At 39.5% G+C, this 21689-nt stretch overlaps 2 protein-coding genes across 3 annotated transcripts; one reads left to right on the top strand and one right to left on the bottom strand.

The window, feature by feature from the left end:
- Nucleotides 1-80: 80 nt before the first annotated feature.
- Nucleotides 81-12624, bottom strand: usp5 (ubiquitin specific peptidase 5 (isopeptidase T)). 2 transcript variants are annotated; one of them, XM_030157722.1, is made up of 20 exons: nucleotides 12373-12624; nucleotides 11710-11838; nucleotides 11531-11597; nucleotides 11296-11423; nucleotides 10707-10852; nucleotides 10324-10508; nucleotides 10081-10175; nucleotides 8612-8805; nucleotides 8344-8415; nucleotides 7307-7394; nucleotides 7028-7153; nucleotides 6785-6938; nucleotides 5243-5405; nucleotides 5060-5148; nucleotides 4680-4865; nucleotides 3910-4053; nucleotides 3668-3810; nucleotides 2831-2981; nucleotides 1642-1726; nucleotides 81-906 (listed from the first exon to the last, which is right to left on the bottom strand). In XM_030157722.1, exons 1-20 carry the CDS (start codon nucleotides 12478-12480, stop codon nucleotides 813-815), a joined length of 2547 nt encoding a protein of 848 aa, XP_030013582.1. In that variant the 5' UTR covers nucleotides 12481-12624; the 3' UTR covers nucleotides 81-812. The 2 variants fall into 2 exon arrangements, with proteins under 2 accessions (XP_030013582.1, XP_030013583.1); XM_030157723.1 differs by having other exon boundaries at nucleotides 768-906; nucleotides 4737-4865.
- A 56-nt stretch (nucleotides 12625-12680) lies between these two features.
- Nucleotides 12681-21432, top strand: p3h3 (prolyl 3-hydroxylase 3). Its single transcript, XM_030157724.1, has 16 exons — nucleotides 12681-13541; nucleotides 13714-13901; nucleotides 14052-14210; nucleotides 14748-14940; nucleotides 15032-15163; nucleotides 15323-15465; nucleotides 15614-15703; nucleotides 16463-16515; nucleotides 16600-16679; nucleotides 16766-16893; nucleotides 17020-17115; nucleotides 17268-17418; nucleotides 17545-17662; nucleotides 18730-18805; nucleotides 18918-19058; nucleotides 20916-21432. Exons 1-16 carry the CDS (start codon nucleotides 13259-13261, stop codon nucleotides 21081-21083), a joined length of 2199 nt encoding a protein of 732 aa, XP_030013584.1. The 5' UTR covers nucleotides 12681-13258; the 3' UTR covers nucleotides 21084-21432.
- Nucleotides 21433-21689: the final 257 nt, after the last annotated feature.

The raw sequence follows: 21689 nt of genomic DNA, 5'->3' as shown, positions 1-21689 counted from the left end.
CTACAACGTGTTTCCTTGTCACAAACAGAAGTGAGAGCAAAAATCATCTGTGATTTCATATTTACAAAGAAGAGACAGAGTGATCAAAAGGAAAACCTTTATTTGCCACAGCAGAAGTAACAAAGGATCTGTTTGGAAAATAAAAAAAAAAAAAATCAGCTAGATATTACCCTCACCAGACTTTTAAGAAAATCAAGCCATTTTGGTGTTTGACGTTTTTTTATTTTTTCCTTTTTAAACACATCTTTGAACTGTTAATTTATTCCACTTCATGACATTCTGAACTGTTATTACTTATTTCTTCACTGAAACAGGTGGAGAACTTGGTGCTCGGTCCAATCATAAGAGGGGGCTGAAAACAACAAAGTGTTTTGGATGGGGGAGGGCAGTGACTACAGACGGCACTGGAAATCAATAGCCTGGACGTGGGTTAACAACGGCAGTACAGCAAACTTAGTAAAGAGTGAAAAGACTTAGTGAGAAAGGTCTCGCTTGGGGGTCTGTTCCATAGAGCATGTTTGATCTGGATTCATTTGCTGAGTAATGCTTCGGTTTTCAGTGTTCAGAGTTTCCAAACAGTCTGAAAAGTCCCACGGTTTATTATCAGTGGATCAAAAGGAACATCTACCCCATCCCAACACCTTATTATGTACATTTGCACCAATTTAACTGTGTATATAAGCAATCTGGGAGATTTATTTACAGTTTTGTCAGTTGTGAAGCGTGCCTGGGCTTTCATAAGAGCTTGGTGTGGAGTGTGGAGACAATGAATGTTTGCATGTTGTTATGCACCCGCATCACATTCCTTTGTCTCATTCAGCCACTCTCCGGTAGAAGTAGAGGTATCCCAGGTCTTTGGGAGGTTTCTCCGAAGCGCACACTTTCTGATCGTTGAAGATGACCCACCTGTGAAAAAACACCACATACTTCAAAAAGGGTTTGGTTTATGGATCACGAGAAATTATAAAATGAGCAGTGACATCTACACTTTCCAAATCATTATGCGCCGTAGAGAGTAATGTCATCGTGTTCCATCACAGATGTACTAGCACAAACTTCATCCTTTCTATGATCAAATTATAAAAACACATCTACAGTTTTCCTCCCAAGTCTATTCAGTAGACTATTAGTGTAGTTTCTAAATCACATTTCAACATCACATATTTTCAAATTATATGTTTCTTCTTACTGAGAAAATCTGGTTTATATTGGTATATTTAAAATACAGTTTAGTTCTCTATTATATTTGGAAAATGAACATCTTATATGTCCTTTGCCACATTTTTTCCCTCATATTTGCACACAAGAAAACGCTGCTGGCTTCACAAGTAATGTTTCAATCCATTCTGTATTTTCCTGTATTTTATCACAGTGGCTCAATAATTCTTTCTGACGCTGTTCATCCAGTGTTAGTTCTTTGAACTGTCGACATCAGAGACGGTGGAAAATGGTTTACTTTTCAAAGGTAACCTGGAGTGTGGTGCCCCCTGCTGAGCCACTAAAAAATCAGCTACCTCTAAATAGAAAACATATGACTTTTGACTAATACATCTCTATCTGTCTTTCAGACTACAGGATTATAGAAACTTTTAACATGTTATGTGAAGACTGTAAAACTGATACGACTACTGTTGCACTTACTGCTGGTCCTTCTTGATGTGACAGACATAGTGGCCACACATCGTGCTCGTCCCCATGTGACTGATGAATGCAAACAGCTCATACTCTGGAAAAGAAAGGAAACCGTGAGATCAGTTAGCTTAAAACTTTTAATTATGTTTTGTCTGATATTTTGTTGGGTTTTTCTCTCTGTGTCTGCTTTGGCTTGTTATTGTGGTGGGATGAATGTGTGGTTGTAGGATTTGGGGTTCTCATTAATTTTTTTTTTTTCTTTTTTTACAAAATTCCTTTAGTTTTACAAGCATAAAGTGCATGAGTGGAAGTTGTGATCCTACTGCAAAAAAAACTTTTCAGTACAAAATATAATTAGGGCTGGACCATGTGATGATCATTTTAAATGCTTCAAGTACCAGTTTACTGATTTTTACAGAAAGCACAGCATTATGAGTTCTCTATAGCATTAAAATTGTCTAGTCAGTGTATTTATTTCCATTTATAGTGATTCTTCAGCACCTGTCTGCACTAAAAGGGTTTGGTTATCAAATTTTTACAGGCAGTTTGTGTAACATGTAATATATTTGTGTTGTTTGCAGCTACTGACATAACTGACAAAATGATGACTTCAGACAGCTAAGAATTACAGGAACTCCATGAGCTACAGTGGAGCAGAATTCCAACGTGCAGCAAATCTGGTTTTACACAGATGCTTTTCTGAAGTATTTACTGAAACAGCTCAAAACACGAAAGACACAGATCTTTTGTTTATTAGATTATGACAGGCTGCCAGGCGGGGTAATTATTGGAAAACACTGAGCTGTAACAGATGCATATACAGTTAAAATTTGGACATAATGTTTACTACTGGCTGTTGTCTAAATATTGCCATAATATTGGTCCCTGAATGAGGGAAAAATCCAGAGTTAAAAAGCAACCACATGCAGCATAAATCCTCCAGAAACTGAGGAAAATGAAAAACTGAGTGGCCTTGTCATTCACATATGTTTTAAGGGAGGTGAAAAAGGCCAAATTGTACAGCTCCACATAATGTCCCAATATTTTGGACCATTACTTAGGCTATCATATCTTTGTATAAAATTTCCAAAAAGATAAACGCAAAACATGTTAAAGATGATGAGCTACAGACATCAGATTGCTCAAATTATTGTTAATCGATGTATTGTGAGCGCCTCCAGTCTTTTTTATAACTCACTGCCAGGTCCATCCCGGACACGAGGCCCAGGCGGTGGTTCCCTCCCCCCCTCGCTCTCTGCAGCTGATCGGCCTCCTTCAGACACATCCATGGATTCTAGGTCATCCAGGTGGGAGAAAATCCAGTCCACAGCTCGGTCCAGAACATTACTCTGACACACAGAGTTACAGACAGCATTATGAAAGAGAAGGTTTCTATCAAACATAAGCTTTTTGGGCAGTCTGCTCTACATTTCACTGCATACGATAGAGAAGTGAAAGAAAAATGATGTAGTGCCATAGAACATCACCATCAGAAAACAAAACCTTGATAAAAACGGTGGAATTCCTTTTGAACGTATAGTACTATCTGATCTGATAATAACTCTATTATTACTTAACTGAATTGTTACTAGTGATGCAAAACTAACTGAATAACAAATACAACTTATATAATAGTAAGCCATTTAATTTGATGAAGAAACTGCGTCTGTGACTATGACAGCCTGCTCTGTTTGTGTCTAAACTATTGATTATCTACAACTATAGCAAAGAAGTAACTGATAAGGTCCTGTTGGGACAATGAAGCTCAGGCAGTGTATGGACACATGACCCAGGAAAATAGATGCCAACAAACAGCCCAGCCAGTTATATGGTAGATTCAGTGACAATGACATTGTAATATTGCCTACAATAACTGCAAAATAACCTTTTCATCAAATTGTGCAGCCCAAGTTAAAACTTTGATAAAAGATTTTGATCATTCAAAGTTCTATCAGAGTTTACTTCATGATGAGCTACATATAGCAAGACCTTGCTATTGTTTGGATGCATATTCTGGACAGAGCCTGATTAATACCGTGGCACGAAGAGCTTTGGTTGCTTGGTCTCTGCTGAAGCCCATGGAAACGATGGTTGCCAGGTGCTCCTCGGACAGACTCTCAGTGGGCGTGGTTCCTGCACCGGAACTGCAGCCTGGCAACACCAGCGGAGCAGAGAAGTCTGCAGCCAATAGGAAAGAGCAGAACATGAAGACTGAGAGGGGTGGTCAAACTTTTACTCATGATTTATTCACTGCTAAACTCCCATTTCTCTGCACACCTGGGTCATCCATGTGGCCCATGATCCAATTCATGGCAGCATCGATTCCAGTATTCCCAGTGTAGTAAACTGCTTTCCTGCAAGCCTCCAGGGGGAATCCCATTTCGCATAACTGGGACACAGTGGAGTCATCAAGGACTGGAGCTAAGAGTGATGAGAAGAGCTGAATTACTTCAGTGTACTTTGTGGAAAGTGTATGTCACTTGTGCCTTGAGCACAGCCTTGTATTTAATAAAACTAGTTAAAAATAACAAAAGGCAACAAAACAATAACAGAAAAATCAATACATAAAAACTTATAAACTTATCATTTAAAAACAAAGCCATTTACGGAAAAGTGTATAGGTTTAACTGGTATCTAGCAGGGACTACAACAAACTCCATTCAGGAGCCTAAAATATCAAATAAATGTGTTCCTTCTTGTCAAAATGTTAAATTGATATTGAAACAATTATCATTCAGAAACCTGTTTCAAAGCCAATGTATCACAGTATCTGTACTGGTAACAAAATTTTGACAATAACACCCAACGCTAACTGTAATCAGTTTGCCCTTGTAGACCCCCCCCCCAAAACCTTATACACAGGGTCATCATTTGATGTACTTAAATCCCCTCATATGATGCAAAAAAGAAACAAAAAAGGCAACTTAAGGACAACTTAAAGAAAAGTCAGAAAGGCAGAAAAGGAGGAAACGAGGGCAGACAAATAGGAGTGTTCCCCAGTGTCTCTATGGAGGACGGGAAAGAGAAGAAAAGACAGACAGACTGACACAGCAGTGGGGAGTAGAGCGAGTCGTCCTCGTCGTTGCCATGGGAACCCAGGATACCTTTAACCTCCACATCTGGGGTCATGAGTGGGGGCGGGGCCACCTCTGGTAGGAGCTCCTCCCCAGGCTGCTGGCCAGTTGCACACAGAGCACTCAGGTCCAGAGTATCAGGAACGTCGATGCTCACGTCTACACAGAACAGAATGACGCATTATTCAAAAGTTCATCAACTGTAGTCCGGGTTCAGTAAAATATACATTATAAGACATGACTGGCCTATAAATAATGAATACCACAGTGTCCAGGGATATTTGAAATGTATAAAAATACAGATAAACAACTGTTCTGATAAAGAGTTTCTGTTAAAACATTTCTCTGCTCACCCAGTTTCTTGGGGACCCAGTCAAGGCCAAATGTAAACTTCTTAATCTGGATAACCAGGTGGTCAGGGAAAGAGGCAAATCTAGTTGTTCTGAAAAACCAAAGGCTGACATCAGTACAAACATATTCAGAGCAGATTCAGTTCTATTCTCTCTCAGTACGTGTGTGGGAGTCACTCTTCGTACTTGGTAGCAGTAGTCTTGGCCTGCACAGCTGAGCTCCAGAAGTCTGTGAGCACCTCTGGTTCACTGAGGGCCGCCATGCAAGCTGTAAAAGGGATTTGGGCTCGAACCGTAGGGGCTGTTGTGTCACCTTCCTCACGCCGACGTTCAGCCTCCTGCAGTTCCTCTGTTGAAGAAATGTAGACATGGATGGAATAAATTATTGAAAACTTTGCACTTAATGTTCAGCAAAACTATATGCATACCATACAAGTCTGTGGATGTGGAAGACATGCATATTATGATTAGTCAGGGATGTAACGATTACTGGCATAATGATGATAAACTGTGGTAAAATTCCCGACGGTTAGCATTACCGTTTCAAATTCGAATTATCATTAAAACCGTGTTTAATTACAACACTTTGAAAAACTCACGGTGATACTGCTCATTTCCTGGAGAAGCAGCAGCACTCCAGGTGCGCATGCGCAGTTTGCACTGTTTGGCCTCTGAAAACATGACGGAGGGCACCCACATGAACAGTGCTCCTAAGATTTTTTGTTTTAAATTGTTGTGTTACTTTTATATACACATTTGATTTCTAAATAAGGTACATAAAACAGTGAAAGTGCTCTTTCTGAAACATTTCCTAAATCTGTAACTAGACTAGACTAGATCTAGTCTTGAGCGCTGAATGTAAAGAAAAGTATTCTTGGTTCTTATCTACAACTTGCACAAAGTGCAGTTACCTCTTATGGCCATAAGGTGCCATCTTTAATGCACATTTGTATGTTTGATGTTTATATTTTAATGTTTCTGCCAACAGAAAGTACATTGTGCATGATATTTTGTTTTGTTTTGTTTTTTTTCAAAATAAAACTTGGTTAAATTATTTCAGCGTGCATATAAGTACTTTTGGAACATTTTGAGCACATTTCAACAATACCATGATAATAATGATAACAGTGATAATTTTGGTCACAATAACTGTGATATGTGATCGTTACATCCCTAGGCAGTATTGAGTCTAACCCATCCAAACCATTTCTAACCAAATTACAATGCCTGGAGTTCAGACTATGTTTATGTTAAAAAAAAAAAAAAAAATTGTGTCCATAAATCAACTGTGGAATAGATCTTGGGCTGCATGTCAAGCCTTCAAAGAGAAATTAAGGTGAAAATAAAGATCTCATCACTATGTTCACTGCAATACATAGCAGAGTGCTATGTGTGCACCTTAGCCAATGTCGTGAAAGGCTAATGGAATACAAACATACTAGTCTTCCTATAGCAGTATTAAGGCATCCCAAATGCAGCATCAAAGCTTGTTCCTCTACTATGACACACTACACAACATAACAATTGACTTTCGTGGTCACTGTCCAGTAATTGTTCTGTCGTGACATATGCGTACGCATTTATAATGCACAGTGAATTTTCAACCAAACTGAGCAGCCATAATGCAAACAAGCACTGAACTTTGCCTCTACACTGTGCAGAAGTGAATGTACAAGAGCGACTGTCCCTGATGTGCATAGTTGATAGTGCACTCCATCACCCTCTCACCTGTGTTGGTGGCCTGATCCATGGGTACAGGTAGCTGTACAATGTAGTCCACACGTTGTGTGTACTTGGCTTTCTGTGACTGCTGACACACAATCCTCTCCTCCACCAGGAATCTGAAGGCTTCAGATGGGTTGGGCCCAGAGCGACAATTCCTCTATGGGTAAAACAAAATAAACATAGAAAAAACTTTAGCAACAGATCTGTGAACCAAAAAAGAAGCAAGAAGCGAAGGTGCAGCTTTACCTCCACCATGTTTATGAAGTGCAATAAAAACTCCTGAGCATCCTGTTGTCGATTAGTGGAAAACTCTGGGTGGCCCCGCCCAACAAGTGCTTTGAACATTCGTGGCGCTATACCGATTTGGTCTCCCTGAAAACAGAACAAAAACAGCCAGATATGACAGCAGTGGGAGCCGAATCTAGGTGGACCACATTCTTAGTCATTATAGAAAGAAAACCACACATACTCCATCTCTTAAAACTAAGACTTGTAGATCCACTGTGATTGAATGTTTCCTCTTACCCTGGGTTCAGATGCACCATTTTCGTCTCCTGGGTCTGGTGCTGGTTTGGAATATTCTCCTGACAAGAGACCATAACCGAGCTTGGCTCTGTAAAAACAAACAAACAAACAAAAACAAAGCTGATATTAATACACACTTCCAACCAGAGTCACACAGAAGGAGAACTGGATGTGGGACTAAAACTATTTTTTATCTGTCAAAAAACACAGTGGAATATGTAATCAACAAAGAGACTTTCCCATTTCAGATGGGAATACAGGCAGGATTTTGTGTTACGCAACAAGACTGTTTAGAATAAGGCCATATACTATATCTATCACCACGGGCAGATTGTCATTTTTAGTGTGAACACAAGATTATAGCATGACTTTTGCTACAACCTTGATTTTAATGTTATGGAATATTTGATTTTTAATTTTAAAAACTAGTGACATATGGTACTGTCTGCCCACAGTATGGTACAGTACCGAGGAAAACATGGCAGGTTTCCTATTTGTTTGTGCTATAAGATGCCCTATAAGGTTAGATTTATAACAGAAGGTAAAGCTTTTTTCTGTTCCATTAGCATAGAGCTTAAAAAAAAAGTGACATGTCATTAAAAATGTAAACTGGCAATATCAATAAAGCATTGTGAGTCAGAAAGGGAACACACAAAAACAAGTAAACAAATAAATAAATAAATCAAACTGGAGCATGTAGCTGTTGGAAGTCTAATGAGCTTTGTGTGCTGGCAGCTGGCACACAAGTGTCTATATGTGTATATCTATTTTTTTGTCTACTGTGCAACATGTTAAGACAAAAAAGGATGCTAATTGTGTGTGAAAGCACAAGATGTCTATGGGAATAAAATACATGAAAACCGGTGTGCAATTCAAAGTACTACATATTACAGTAATAAAGTGCATCACTATTATTTCTGAAATAAGAAAAAGCCGTGGCATAGTTCACATACTGTGAGTGAGGGGATGTTTACAGGCAGTATAACAGCAACTCATTATACCCATATGCAATATTAACATTAGGAGAGCACACTCACACTTGGGTTTTGAAGTCCTGGCTGGGGTCACTCGGAGCTTCATCAATAATCTTGTCAATGTTTGATACATACCTGAAAGACATGGATTAAATGTTTGAAATAATATCTTTCACTTCACCTCTGCTACAGCAATGATCAGCTTCATAGCAATATTTTCATCACAGGTTACGAAAAGGATTAAAACTGTCATTAACAACTGAACGTGATCATTGTAATAACTGTGAGGGACAGTGAGGTTGATGGATATGAGGAAAATCAAGAGACTAACTTGCTCTGGAAATCTGGAACCGTGAAGAGCACTTGCATGACAGAGTTGAGGTAGCAGCTGTTTCCCAGGTTCTTCATGCCAGTGAGACCAGGGCCAAAAAGAGGCCTTAGGGTGGTCCCTGACTCCTGGATCACTTCCCACTCACCCACACGCTGGTTCACAGCAATCTCCAGTTCCGTCATTGTCCGCTCGGTCTGAGAGCAGAGTAACAAATGCATATTATGAACAAATTACTTTTACTTCAATAGCCATTATTTGTCAAAGCAAGTTTTAAGAATGATGAGCAAAATTATACCAACATAAAGTTGTAATGACAGGAAGCAGAGGAGGAACAAACTACAGAAACACATCATCACAGCACTAAGTGCTACACTCTGTCTTCTGTTATACTGCAGTACAATTCCACCACCCCGTCTGTGCAACACCATTAAGCGTGTGTGCAGCAATACATTAGGCAGACAAGAAACAACATTACAGTACACAGCAAGAGGTACAGATATTTGAGGCTTCGACAACTGTGCAATCTGCACTCCACATAAGATGAGAAGCAGGTGGCAAATAAACTAATGACAGCAGGGAATGTGATGAGAAACAGGTGTGGAGGAAATATCCAAAACAGGGAAGAGTAGGCAGATATGATGATGGGAATGTAGTGAATGAAATGGCACATACAGAAATCTAGAACTTACTAGCGCGTTGACCCGTGGGGAACCACACATTCTAGATGTGTAGATAATAAACTTACCTCTGATACAGTTCATTCCTTTACTTTTTTGGTAAATTCCACTGGCATTTTCCATTGAATAACCTCTCAGCCTGTATGTCTGTTTCTGCACATGAAATTTGACACCATGGCAATGTGGCCCTATTGTTCATCTGTTGTTAGGTAATCCACTTCAATTCTATGATTCTGGGCAAGGCTACTGTAAGGCAACTGCATTCCAAAATTACTAATATCTCCCAAAATACTGGTCCTATCAACTTGCCGTTTTTGCTAGTCTGTTCCTTGACCAAAAATCCATAAGTATGCCAAACTGCAGCAGTCAGCTCTTTCCAGATTTTATGTGATGCCCGAGACACACACACACATCCCTTCAACTTTGCTTTTATAATACAGATTGTCAATCCGTATTAACAATTGTAATGTTAGTCATTGCCATATCCATCTAAAACATTGCCACAAAAAATTAAATATGTGGATAAAAGACCTATTTTCAATAATCTGAATTTTCTGTGGGAAGATTTTATGAGCTAGATTCATTGTGAAATAACGCAGCTCTGAAATTGTGCCATCCATCAGATTTGAAACACCATACAACCAATTGGTTATGAAGCAATGCTAGCCATAACTTTGTGGATGCCTGCCAGCAGAGAAAAATCCAATATCTCACTAAGTTGGTTGTTCTTGAGGGCTGAAAAAACTTCTGGCTAATTTAATTTCAATAAAATAGCTAAAACACAGAACTTGCCTTCTCCATGGTCATCATGTCAATGCCAAAGTGAGCCAAGTGCTCTGGTAACTTGGAATCGAGTACCATGTCATCCTCATCATAGGAGTATACATCTGACATAGAAAACAGGGAACACAATCAGCGCAAATAAGCACTAAGCTTCAGAGAATTTTACACACTACTTTCAAACACTTCTTACAAAGAGATTTGGTAATGACTGTTAAATTATGAGTTGTCATCCTGATTAAATCGTGCTTTTACCTGCTCCATCAGGAGTGATGGTACCAAGCTTGACAGCAAGTGGGTATGCTGTCTCCTGGAAGTGGAGTAGGGCGTGGTTGTTTCCCCCAGAACCGTCAAAATACCTGCGACCGCAAAGCACTTTGCCATCCGTAAGATTCATCCAAAGATTCTCCTGGAGGTCACATACCTCACACCGCCAGCCACTACAATGGAAAAGACATACAATAATTGAAAAGCTATTCAGTATCCATCTCAAACTTATTTGTTATTGTGCAGACAAGACCATTATAGACAATAGACAAATGCAAAAAAGGGACTGATGGATCCAGGGTACAAAGCATTACGGGCAATTCATCTTCCCTGATACTGAGTCAACACAGTTAGCTGATGTTTTATAATACCTGGGAGGGATCTTGAGTCCATTGTCAAGCTGTTTAAGGTCAGCGGCATGTCTTGACTCCTGTCTGACCTCTCCATCCCACTGTTGAACTTGTAATGTATGAGACACTGAGTCAGCTGCCATGATGCCAGCCATTGACAGGGACACCTGAAGGGATGAATCAAAAGACGAATTACAGGTGACAAACAGCTCCTGATAATATGTCTCAACAACTTGATCACAGGTGATAAAGCTTTTAAAAGAACACATTTCAGTCCTCCTCTTACCCAAATTTCCTGAAATCAAAACTCAATATATTTTATAAATAATATATTTAAGAGTGGTAACAACAGCCTATAAATGCAGAAACGATCTGTGCAAAAGTATTAAGACTTTAGTGCTACTTATATTATGGCATTATGAAACATAACTGTAACACTGACTCTGAGTGATTGCAGGGGAGCATATTATATCATTATTACCACTGTTATTAATGTAACCATTATTATTATTATTATTATTATCATCATTATAAGTGTGATAAATCTGACAAACCTTTACAGATAAACAACAAAACATACCACAAGCACTGAATATGCAAGACATCTCACCCGCTCTTTCACAACATCAGACATTGTTGCAAGGTCATCTGATGTCACTTCTTGTCTGTCGGGTAAGATGACAACCTTCACATCCTCCTCATACTGCTCCTGCTCCACATCAAAACCTCCTTCAATCCCTGCAGACATAAAGCAAACATAACATGGGTGTGTGGAGAGTCCTGAAGAGGACGCATACATACATTGCTACATCATTAAGGTCCGTGACAGTCAATCATGTATTTACCTATAGCCAGTCTTGTTGGCTTTTTCTTGGGTGGATGCCCAGATCCGGAGTTATTGTCATCATCCTTCTGAGAGAAAAAACACGGACAGAGCAAATCACTTCAAGTAGAAATATACTATATCAGACATACAGACAGATTCAGTTGTGGACCATCGCTCTAAGAAAGATTTTTTATTTACCTTTGCCTTACGAGTCCGGGTGATGTGCAGATAAGCCCTCTGGCCAGTTCTCGCATGATGCCTGTCCACATATTGACTACCAAATCCCAGGAAACTGTTCATACACACGTACAAACCTCCTTCACTTTCCTGTAAAGACGACACAGGCGATGATGTTAACTGATACACGCTGTCCTTATTTCTCACCCTAGTGGCACAATAAGTGTGACAGAATTATGATCATATCAGTTACTAAATTTTAGCCCGTCAGCTAGCTAAGTTTGCTACTGAACTAAAGTGTACCAGTTAGTTATTTATCTGCAAATGAGACATTTTCATTTCATTGCTTAAAATTACGGACTAATTTAGAGAGTATGAACAGTCTTGTTTAATTTTTGTTCATTTAAACATCAAGTTAGCTTCCCTGCTACTTTGACAGCACAGCCGTTTAGCTAACAAGCTATAGCAGCTATGTTTCCATTACAGTGCATTATTAGCTTAGCATAACGTTAGCTAGCTAGTAACTTGAAACATGAGAGAAACTACGAAAACAGTGAGTGTAGGCAGGGCTGCATTGACAAAGACTTATGTTAGACAAAAACAAAGGGAAACGAGAAGTTATGGGGGATGAAACAACATAGTTTGTTAATAGGCGTTTAGATTTACAAAGGGAAGATGGCTCACCGGCGAGGAAAATGACAAGGCGCATTCGTCTTTGTGGACTCGATCCCCGGGCTTCGGAACCCGAATTGTGGACAAAACCGACATCAAAACCTCACCAACATCCGCCATGACAAGCTAGCTCGTTCCGCCTTTCAGTGGGACACTTGCTCCTCGGAGTTTGGACCCCCAGCCTTTAGATTCCCCGGCTTGGAAGAGTGTCCGTTGAGTAGCCTGCCTGGTGCTGCCTGTGTTTTGCTGAATGAATCATGAGACGCTTGCCGTGTGTTGAAGGAAGGCCGAACGAACCCAGTTAACCGCACGCCAAGGGGTCGGGGCTTGTTACCGTAATGTACCAAATACAAACCCCCACTGTAAGGTTTACTGTCTGCATATGAATTGTTTTTGTCTCTCGTCTACCCACTGTAACTCATCAGTTTAGCCTGTATTTGGACCAAAACGACAAAGGCAGGATTATACTGACAAAAATGATGCATACCAGACAATAATTAATCATTTATTTCATCTTAACCGACTGTATTTGACCCGTTACGGTAACGTCTATTGAAAACATTCAGCAGCGTCCTCTCGCGGTCACATACGAGAATTGCACGTTGACTTGCTAAGCACCTCTCCGTTAAACCTATTTTTGCGCAGCTAAACGAACGTAAACAAGCCAGAAAAGTTAAATATAACTTAGTTTAATTAGTTAAAACCTCTAGGCGGAGATTTCAGTGAAAGGAGGAGCAGTGAAATTAATGTTCCCTTAAATTACAGAGCTTAGGTCCCACAAAAGGGAGGAAAGTGTGCAGAGCCAACTCCTTGGGTTAGCTAGTTCCCTGAACATTTCCATAGTCCCTCCTCTTCTCCCAACTTCGTCTCCTTCACTCATCGGGCTGTTTCTGGGACCATGGCGCTGCTCTCCGATCATCTCACTGTATACGTGGCGTTTCATATTGTTTTTCTGTCATTATTTCAGCTTACCCAGAGCAGCAGCTCGAATAGTTTGTCACTCCTGCAGCCGTATGATTTCTTGTATTACAGCGGGGTACGTGCATATTTCAGCGGGGAGTGGGGGAAGGCTGCGGAGTTCTTGGAGAAATCCATTTCAACCAAGGAATCACTATTCAGAGTCCGCAGACAGTGTCATGATCAATGTGTATCTGCAGGACAAGATGCACTTAATAATCTGGGTAAGATATGAGAGGATATTTTGTGTGTGTGGCCAGTGGGCAGACAAATGTGTATGTGCACAACAAGTAAGATGAATTCAGTTAAATCATTAACTGCAGAATTAGCAGACCATTTTTAACTGTGTAATTCAAATTTACTTCAAACTTCTCCTGTATGATTGTCTCTTCCCAGACTCTGAGAGGGTGGGGAGCCTGTGGGACCTGTGGATGTTGGACTGGGTGCAGCAGAAGGCTGAGTGTTTGAGGTTTTGCATGGGACAGTCAGTCTCCACTACAGGACTGCTCCCTGTTTCTACTGACATAGATTATGAATTTAGCACCCGCAACCCTTACAACTTCCTGCAGGTCACATACTACAAAGTAAGTCTATGACACTGTAATACCATGACACCTAACCACGAATAGGTTCAAAGACCTATAAAACTATTGTTTCCAACCAGTATGTTGATTTCACTGCAACACTCATTGCTCCCTCTGGCACTCTAACAAACTCCTTTTCCGAAATGTCAGCTGGAAAAGTTGCAAAAAGCAGCATCAGCAGCTCATACCTACTTTGTGGCTAACCCCAGTCACTTGGAGATGAGGAACAACATTGAGAAGTACAGACGAATGGAAGGAGTGACAGATGAGGCCTTCCAGGACAGAGAGATTGAAAATGAAAAGCACTGGGTAAGAAAAGAGGAATGAAGAAGAGAAGTGATGGAATTTTATTTGATTTACTGCACTAACACTTCTGTGTGACTCCACCATCAGCCTGCGCCTCTTTGCTGCTTAATTACCAAATTGTGGTGAAGGAAGTATCATCTTGCAGTGAATCTTTAGTTTTACTGGGGTAGATCTATTATGACAGCACTGATTTCTATATTCTCAGATGTGGGTGTGAAGAACCATTGCCTGGGGATAAATTCCTTCTTACTCGCTTCACTTTCAGCTATCCAAACAACTATAAAGTTTAAATGTGGTGTAACTCGTTTCCTAAACTTAAGCACATGAATTTGTCTCCTCAGAAACAGTATTCTTGTCAAAACTTGCCAGCGCTTGTTAAAAGGGTTTTCAATTGGGCATGTAATGACGTGCTTTAAGGTCTACTAATTTGTCTTCTAGTTAAGAAACAGAAAACCATTCTGTTTGTATTTGTATTTTGTTAAATGTCTAGCAGTATCTCTGTTTTGAATCTTATTAAAGTTTCTTTGTCTTCTATCTCAGGGTCTGTATGACTCTGCTGTCCACTATGAGGCCTCCTCAGACTGGGTACATGCCACAGAGAGATGGAAAGCTTGTGTGAATGAAACACTCCGGCAGACAGAGGAGTGTCGGATGCAGTGTGAGGTGACCTCCCAGCGCCTCCCTGAGGACAGGGGAGTGGAATCTGTAGATGGCGTCTTTGAGAAGGCTGCAGGCAAGACAAAAAGACCATGACAGTTATTATATGATGCACATGTAAAGACAGAGGGACAGTCTGGATTTGACTGTTTGTGTTTTATTTCTAGCTCTTTCCCTCTCCCTGCTCTCATGCCAACAGTCCTGTGTCACTCAAGTGGCAACACGACCTGGAAGGATTTCTTCCCAGGAGGACTTCCTGCCCACACAGTTGGAACACCTGCACATTGCACAGTTTAAAGGTCAGGATCGTGAAATATCAGACCACAGTAAATGCATTAGTTCATAGTTTCTTCTGATGTACCCCATCTTATGATTTTTCTTTACCTCACTGTCATACTACATTTATCTTAAAGTCCTCAGCACTACATCTTTTGTTTTGCATTTGTGCTTCTCCACAGCTGGTGATATTCGTGGAGCTGTTCAGACTCTTCGCTCTCTTCTTCTGTTTTACCCCTCTGACAAGGACTCTCTAGACAACCTGCAACTCTACTCTGAGACACTAGGCGGAGACACAGAGTCACAGGGCACACAGCCTACTCAGGTACCACTCAACAGCTACTGCATTACCATCATCTCCAGGGTGTTTGTTATGCTGAAAAGTTCCTGTCATTCATTCATTTCATCTCTTAATAAGTCACTTGAGAATACAAAGTCATCCTAACCACACTTTGCTTGCATTCTTCATACAGGAGATTGTCAGATATGTTAATCGGTCACTGCAGGAGAAGAAACTACTCTATTTTGGTGTGGAGAATCTCGACTTCACTTTTATAGACCCAGTAAGTACCAACACCAGATGTACAGATATCCCAACCAGGGATCCTACAATAATTCTCTAACATTCACACTCCTGTGAATCTGTTGCTGCTAAAATGCAATCTAAGTGAGCCAGCAAACTTGAGTTCCTGTTTAGCTAAACAAAGCTTTTGACATTTCCATAAAGAAATTTGTCATGTCATTTTGATTATGCATGTTTGGTTGGTAAAGAGGTTTGATGGTTAAACCTAAGGACAAACTATAGGCGATGTAGTTTCATAATAAACAATGTTTTTAAAATGCATTGCCTGGAACTCATTTCAGTAGTGATCATTTCAGAAGGGTAACATTAGGAAAAGACCAACAGATAAAGAGAGTAAAGATGGTGAGAGAGTAAATAATGCCAGAAGACGTTTCTGTTTTATACATAATGCCTTGATGTGGAAGAGGCTGTGAGAGAGGCTTAAAGAAGTTAAGTTAGGTTTTTTATTTTTTTATTGGAGCAGGGTAACAGATTTATAAATGAAACTACCTGTACTTTTGCTACTTTACCTATCATGGTTATTTCACAGTTACTTTTATTATTTAAATTGTGGTGATGTGTTTTTGGATTTCAGCATGTATATGTTTTATTTAACATTTCTTTTTCTTTGTGTGTGTGTCTTTGCCTTTCAACATCACTGTTGTAATGCATTATCCTTTGCTGTGTTGTTGTCTTTTCTTTCATAAAATACAGAAATAAAAATATTCAATCACTAAACTTAAACTTGTCTGCTATCCAGGATCTTTGGACTCCAGAAGATGTTGTGCCTGAATCACTGAGGGAAAACTGGAGGTGAGACAGGAAGATGATGATTCACTTGCATGAGATATAGAAGTTCATGTAATTTTCCAAACCTATTGACTCTTTCCTTTTCAGAGCTGAAAAGGAGAAAATGAATGAGAAAATGAAGGAGGGAGAGCAGGTGGAAGAAGTGGATGACAGCGGGTTTTTTGCAGGTAAGACCATCCACATTTATTTCATCTCATTTGACTGTAATTTTCCAATTTCTTCATTTTCCCTCTGTAACTCGTCTTCTCTCCAGGTGGGAGTGTCCCTCAGGTGGGTGTAACCATCACCATGGATGATGAGCTTCTGAATGGGACCAACCGCGTTGTATTGGACGGAGTCATGACACAGAAGGAGTGTGACAGAATTATACAATTAGCAACAGTATGTGTAGATGTTATGATGGCCCTGTTTTTTTTAAAGATAACAGCAATATGTCACGAATTCTCCCGAGATGGTGAAGAAAGTATCTGTCTATCATAATTGCTTTCTTTGTTTTGTTTCTGGCAGGCTGCGGCATCTGCTGGGGATGGTTACCGGGGGCGACGATCCCCACATACTCCTCATGAAACATTTGAGGGCCTTACTGTCCTCAGAGCAGTAAAGGTGGGTCAACAGAGTACAACACATTCCAACAATATGTGTTTGAACATCAGCAACTGAAGAATCAGACAATACCTCCTGTGCAGTGTTTTTTTGTCATAGATACATGTTTGTTTAATATGATTTTTTGATCTTCACCTGTATTTCTCTGGCAGTTGAGTCAGGATGGTCTGGTGAACCAGTCAGATGCCAGACTTTTACATGAGCTTGGGGAGCGGGTGATTGGACTCCTTCACTCATACTTCAGGAGTCCCTCAGGGCTTTTCATCTCTTTCACACACCTGGTCTGTCGCACTGCTGTAGAAGGTAATAAAGGCATAACCCACACTACACTAAGAGGAGATTAATGTATTCTTGATATGTCTCATAGAAACTGCATTATCTACAGATTTTATGATTATGATAAGAAATTTGTAATCCTCGTGTACCCAGGGGATCAGGAGGGCAGGGTGGATCTGTCTCACCCTGTACATGTTGACAACTGTCTTCTTGAGCCGGAGACCAAACAGTGCTGGAAAGAACCACCAGCATTCATACACAGAGACCTCAGGTACTCACAGATGAATCCTGTTCAGTTAGAGAATAATAAAAACGTGTCAGAAATGAGTTGTTTTAAAAAAAAAAAAAAGGTATGCGGACACATTGAATTCAGGTGTTTCTTTTCTTCACATCTCACTTAGGAGGACAAATCTCCCATTAAACTTGAAGGAAATATTGATGTTTATAAACTATATGCACAAAATATTGGGACACATCATGACTACACCTGTAAGATGTCCTGTTCATGCTGATTTCAGATATAAACATCAATATTTCCCCAAATGAGTATGATTGTATGAAAATGGGCTACGAATTAGACCAACAAATTTACTACTGTACATGTAATCATTCTTAAATTTACATATTGAATTGAATACATGATCTGTCAAATTTATGGTAGGATTTTATCATATAAATATACATGTTCCCAACCTAATTTGGTTGCTTTCATTCTCCAGTTTATAGTCCAGTTTTTACAGTTTCATTAAGGCATCCGTATGTGCTTAATAAAACAAATGAGGCATAACTAATGTGAATTAAACAATGGTTCTACTGCATTAACTTTTTACACATTTTATACAAACAGTCATGTCCATATTCAGCTAAAGTTTAGGGCACAAACATATCGGCATATTAGACAGTCGTTGCATAAGATGAAACTGTGCGTCCCATCTGTCATGTTGATTGTTTTTGAGGGGTTCTCTCCTCTACTTGCATATGGTTGGTTCAGTGGATCTGATGCTAAAGAAGATGTTTCCTTTCCATTTAACAGCTCTTATCATGACTGACATGGCTGAATCCTGGGTCATTTCAATCAGTTAAGAATCATCTTAAGCAAAAATCACTATTTAAACACACCATATGTCTTTTATTTTGATTTATTCAACCCTAGTGGCTAAAGTATCAGACTTTAGAAGACAAATCAATCAATCAATCAATCAATCAATCAATCAATGCAAAAGTTATTTTCTTTATTTAGGTATTGTGCTGGAGCTGTTCTGAAGTCAGCTCTTGACTGGTACAAACTGTAACAGCTGTTTATTGGAGGTGGAATAAATCAAGTCTTTCTGTCCCCAGTGCCATTCTCTACCTGAACGACAACTTTGACGGTGGAGAGTTATTCTTCACTAACAGGGATGCCAAAACAGTCACAGTAAGTCACACTGGATGCATCTGATCACCTTAACCTAGTCTTTTCTTAACCTGTGAAGGAATATTTGCTAGATCTCCAGGTATTTCAGCCTTTGCCTCCTCTTCATCTTCAGGCCAGAGTCAAACCAAGCTGTGGTCGACTAGTTGGCTTCTCCTCAGGTCCAGTAAATCCTCATGGTGTTACTGCAGTGACCAGCGGCCGGCGGTGCTCGCTGGCCCTCTGGTTCACCAAAGAGAAGCTGTACAGAGACATGGTGAGCACTGACCAGTCATGTGGTTGGTGGTGTCGTGACAAAAGTGCTGGAGGATGATGCAAATGTGGTGGTTGTTTACATGTCTGGTCAATGACTAGGCTTTGTCTGAGATGATGATGATGAGGCTGATCGTATATCCATTTGAAAAAACAACAAATTGGTCAGAATAATTTGTCTAATGATGTTAAGCTCTACCGCATGATTGGCGTTATCGAGCAAAATTCCATAATAACCTTTTTGGTATATTGCAATTCAAGTGGTCTGACAGGAAACAAGAATTCTATCAATTTTTCTGATCTCTGTTTTCAGGCAGTAGAAAAATTACTTTGTGCCACAGACTTTGTGTGATCACAGACAGGTAGGGGAGTTAAATAGTGGCAAGAAAAAGTATGTGAACCCTTTGAAATTTTCTAGTTTTCTGCATGAATTGGTCATAAAGTGTGATCTGATTTGCATCTAAATCACCAGAATAGACAAACAGAATGTGATTAACCTAATACCATACAAACAGTTATATAACAATAATAATTATAATATTTCATGTCTTTATTGAGCACAGCTATTCAACACTCAGTACTACTGGAAAAAGTAAATGAATCCCTAGACTAATGACTCCAAAAAGAGATAATTAGAGTCAGGAATTTGCAAACTTGAATTCTAATCAATGAAATGAGATTTTTAGCTATGCCTGGAGCTACTTTGTCTTATGAGAAACACTCAAACCTCTTGAATGTCAATGGATGTTTTTCTATAGCTGTAATTAAAGATCGCTGTTAAAATGTGTTTCGCTCAACTTCGAAGCTGGGAAAAGGTTCTTTTTTTCACCACAGTGTGCAACAGTGTCAGATCAGTTATCTTTATCTTTGGTATTATGATTTGGGCTAAGAGGAGACAGCTACAGAAGGATGGTGGGCATTTTCAGATTGTGCTGAGTTTTTTCTCCCTGATGTCAGCTTCTGCAGCTTTAAGTATTAGAATTACGTGAAAACAATGCAGAACGTATCACTTTTGAAAGTAATAATCAATCAATCCTCCTACAAATATAGCATATGGCAAGACCCTTTAACTAATCAAAATTCATTTGAAAATGCTTATTGAACTGTTTAACTTATGAAGTTGATGTTAATTAACTTAAAGCAACAGGGAGATTCCTTAAGGGGCAAAAGTACACACATTCTTATTTATAGACATGGATATTTATGCACCTTTGCTGATTCAAAACATAAATAGTCAAGCCTCTGAAGGTTACTCACAGGAAAAATATAAAAAGCAAGCTGTAGAAAGATATTTCTATGAGCTGTTTGTGTGCGAAGTTAATTCAACTTTGTGTCACAGTTATGTGTCACCTTCTACTCTCTTTTTGTCTCTTTCACCTTGTTTTGTGCTTCCTGTGTGATATGCATTAATGAACACGCCATGGGAACGTCTTTTAATGTTTATTTTGTCATCTATTAAGGTTAAAGAACAGAGCTGCTAAAAACATTTTCATTATTCCTGTAACAGTGACAATAAAGAACTATTCTGTTCTGTTCTATTCTAAAATCTGACTTTATATGGCACATACAAATAATGAATAATGTCCTTCAAATTAAAATAACAAGCCTGTTCTGAAAAAATATTGTAAAATGTAGGGAATAAAATTTAAAGAAAAATGAATACTGAACTGAAAAATCTACTTCAGTACAGTAATATATAGAACAGAACCACATGAAATGATAACATAAAAATATAAAGCATGAAAAAAAACTTAGATTAGCAGCAAAAACCCAAAGCTGTGGTAACAATAAGCAGGTGCATTTATTTTTCACTGGAGATCAGCATTGTCATGTCACTTCTGTGCATGTTTCTGTTCTGTAGGAGCGTGAGGAGGCAGAGGCCATGTGGGCTGCAGATGGACAGAAAGTGGTCAAAAAGGAGGAGGTGGCAGAGGGCAGCGCAACAGCCGGACGAAATGCTCGCAGCCAAGCGCCGAAGGACAGAAACCGAGGGAGAGGCAGGGTGACGGGGGGCAAAGATGAGCTGTGATGAGCTGGAACAAACCTGACAAACCAGGAGAATCTATTTTCATCTGCGTCAGTTTTAAGTGGAACAGTCAGACAATCCTGTAACAGGAACAAAAGTACTCATTATGCTGGCCATGAACATTGTCTGCTTTACATAAATTCTAGTGGTTTCTGACACACTTCACCCCTTATCTGTCATGTAAAGTGTTTGCATGCTTGTGTATATATTTATACTGAATAAGATGAAGGTAAGCGTGTAAAGCACTGTAATTTCCCCTCCCCTGGTCAGTCTGCACTGTTTTTACAGCTAATTGAGCCTTATTGAATAATTACACTTTTAATATGAAGAAAATAAAAGAAGAACTGCGTCAGAGTAATGTCACCTACAGTAGTTGCTACATTCTGAAAGCACATAGAATTGAAAGACAGAAACAGCATTAAACCAAGAAAAAAGGGGTTTGAAAAGTGAAAGCATGTGCATGTAATCTATTCAGCGATTACCTCACACCCTCTGTCACTGCCTGCTGATTATAGAACTCAAGAGTTAAAGCTTTTTTCAGTCTTTTTCTGCTAAATGTAGAAGCATGTGCAATTAGACAGTAACTCATAGCGGTAAGTAGAGTTGTTA

Source organism: Sphaeramia orbicularis, chromosome 16 (genome assembly GCF_902148855.1).
Source record: "Sphaeramia orbicularis chromosome 16, fSphaOr1.1, whole genome shotgun sequence".
NCBI lineage: Eukaryota > Metazoa > Chordata > Actinopteri > Kurtiformes > Apogonidae > Sphaeramia > Sphaeramia orbicularis.
The sequence above is the reverse complement of the archived record's forward strand: the minus strand, read 5'-3'. Positions and strand labels throughout refer to the sequence as shown.

What these genes read in the sequence shown, in the direction of transcription:
- usp5 (XM_030157722.1), bottom strand. Translation starts at nt 12,480, where the DNA reads ATGGCGGATGTTGGTGAGGTTTTGATGTCGGTTTTGTCCACAATTCGG. An exon ending in CAGGACTTCAAAACCCAAGT is followed by an intron (nt 7,395 to 8,343) that starts GTGAGTGTGCTC and finishes TTGTTTTTACAG; the next exon opens with AGCCAAGCTCGGTTATGGTC. An exon ending in ATGGTGCATCTGAACCCAGG is followed by an intron (nt 7,154 to 7,306) that starts GTAAGAGGAAAC and finishes TTCTGTTTTCAG; the next exon opens with GGAGACCAAATCGGTATAGC.
- p3h3 (XM_030157724.1), top strand. Translation starts at nt 13,259, where the DNA reads ATGGCGCTGCTCTCCGATCATCTCACTGTATACGTGGCGTTTCATATT. An exon ending in TGCAGGTCACATACTACAAA is followed by an intron (nt 13,902 to 14,051) that starts GTAAGTCTATGA and finishes CCGAAATGTCAG; the next exon opens with CTGGAAAAGTTGCAAAAAGC. An exon ending in ACTTCACTTTTATAGACCCA is followed by an intron (nt 15,704 to 16,462) that starts GTAAGTACCAAC and finishes TCTGCTATCCAG; the next exon opens with GATCTTTGGACTCCAGAAGA.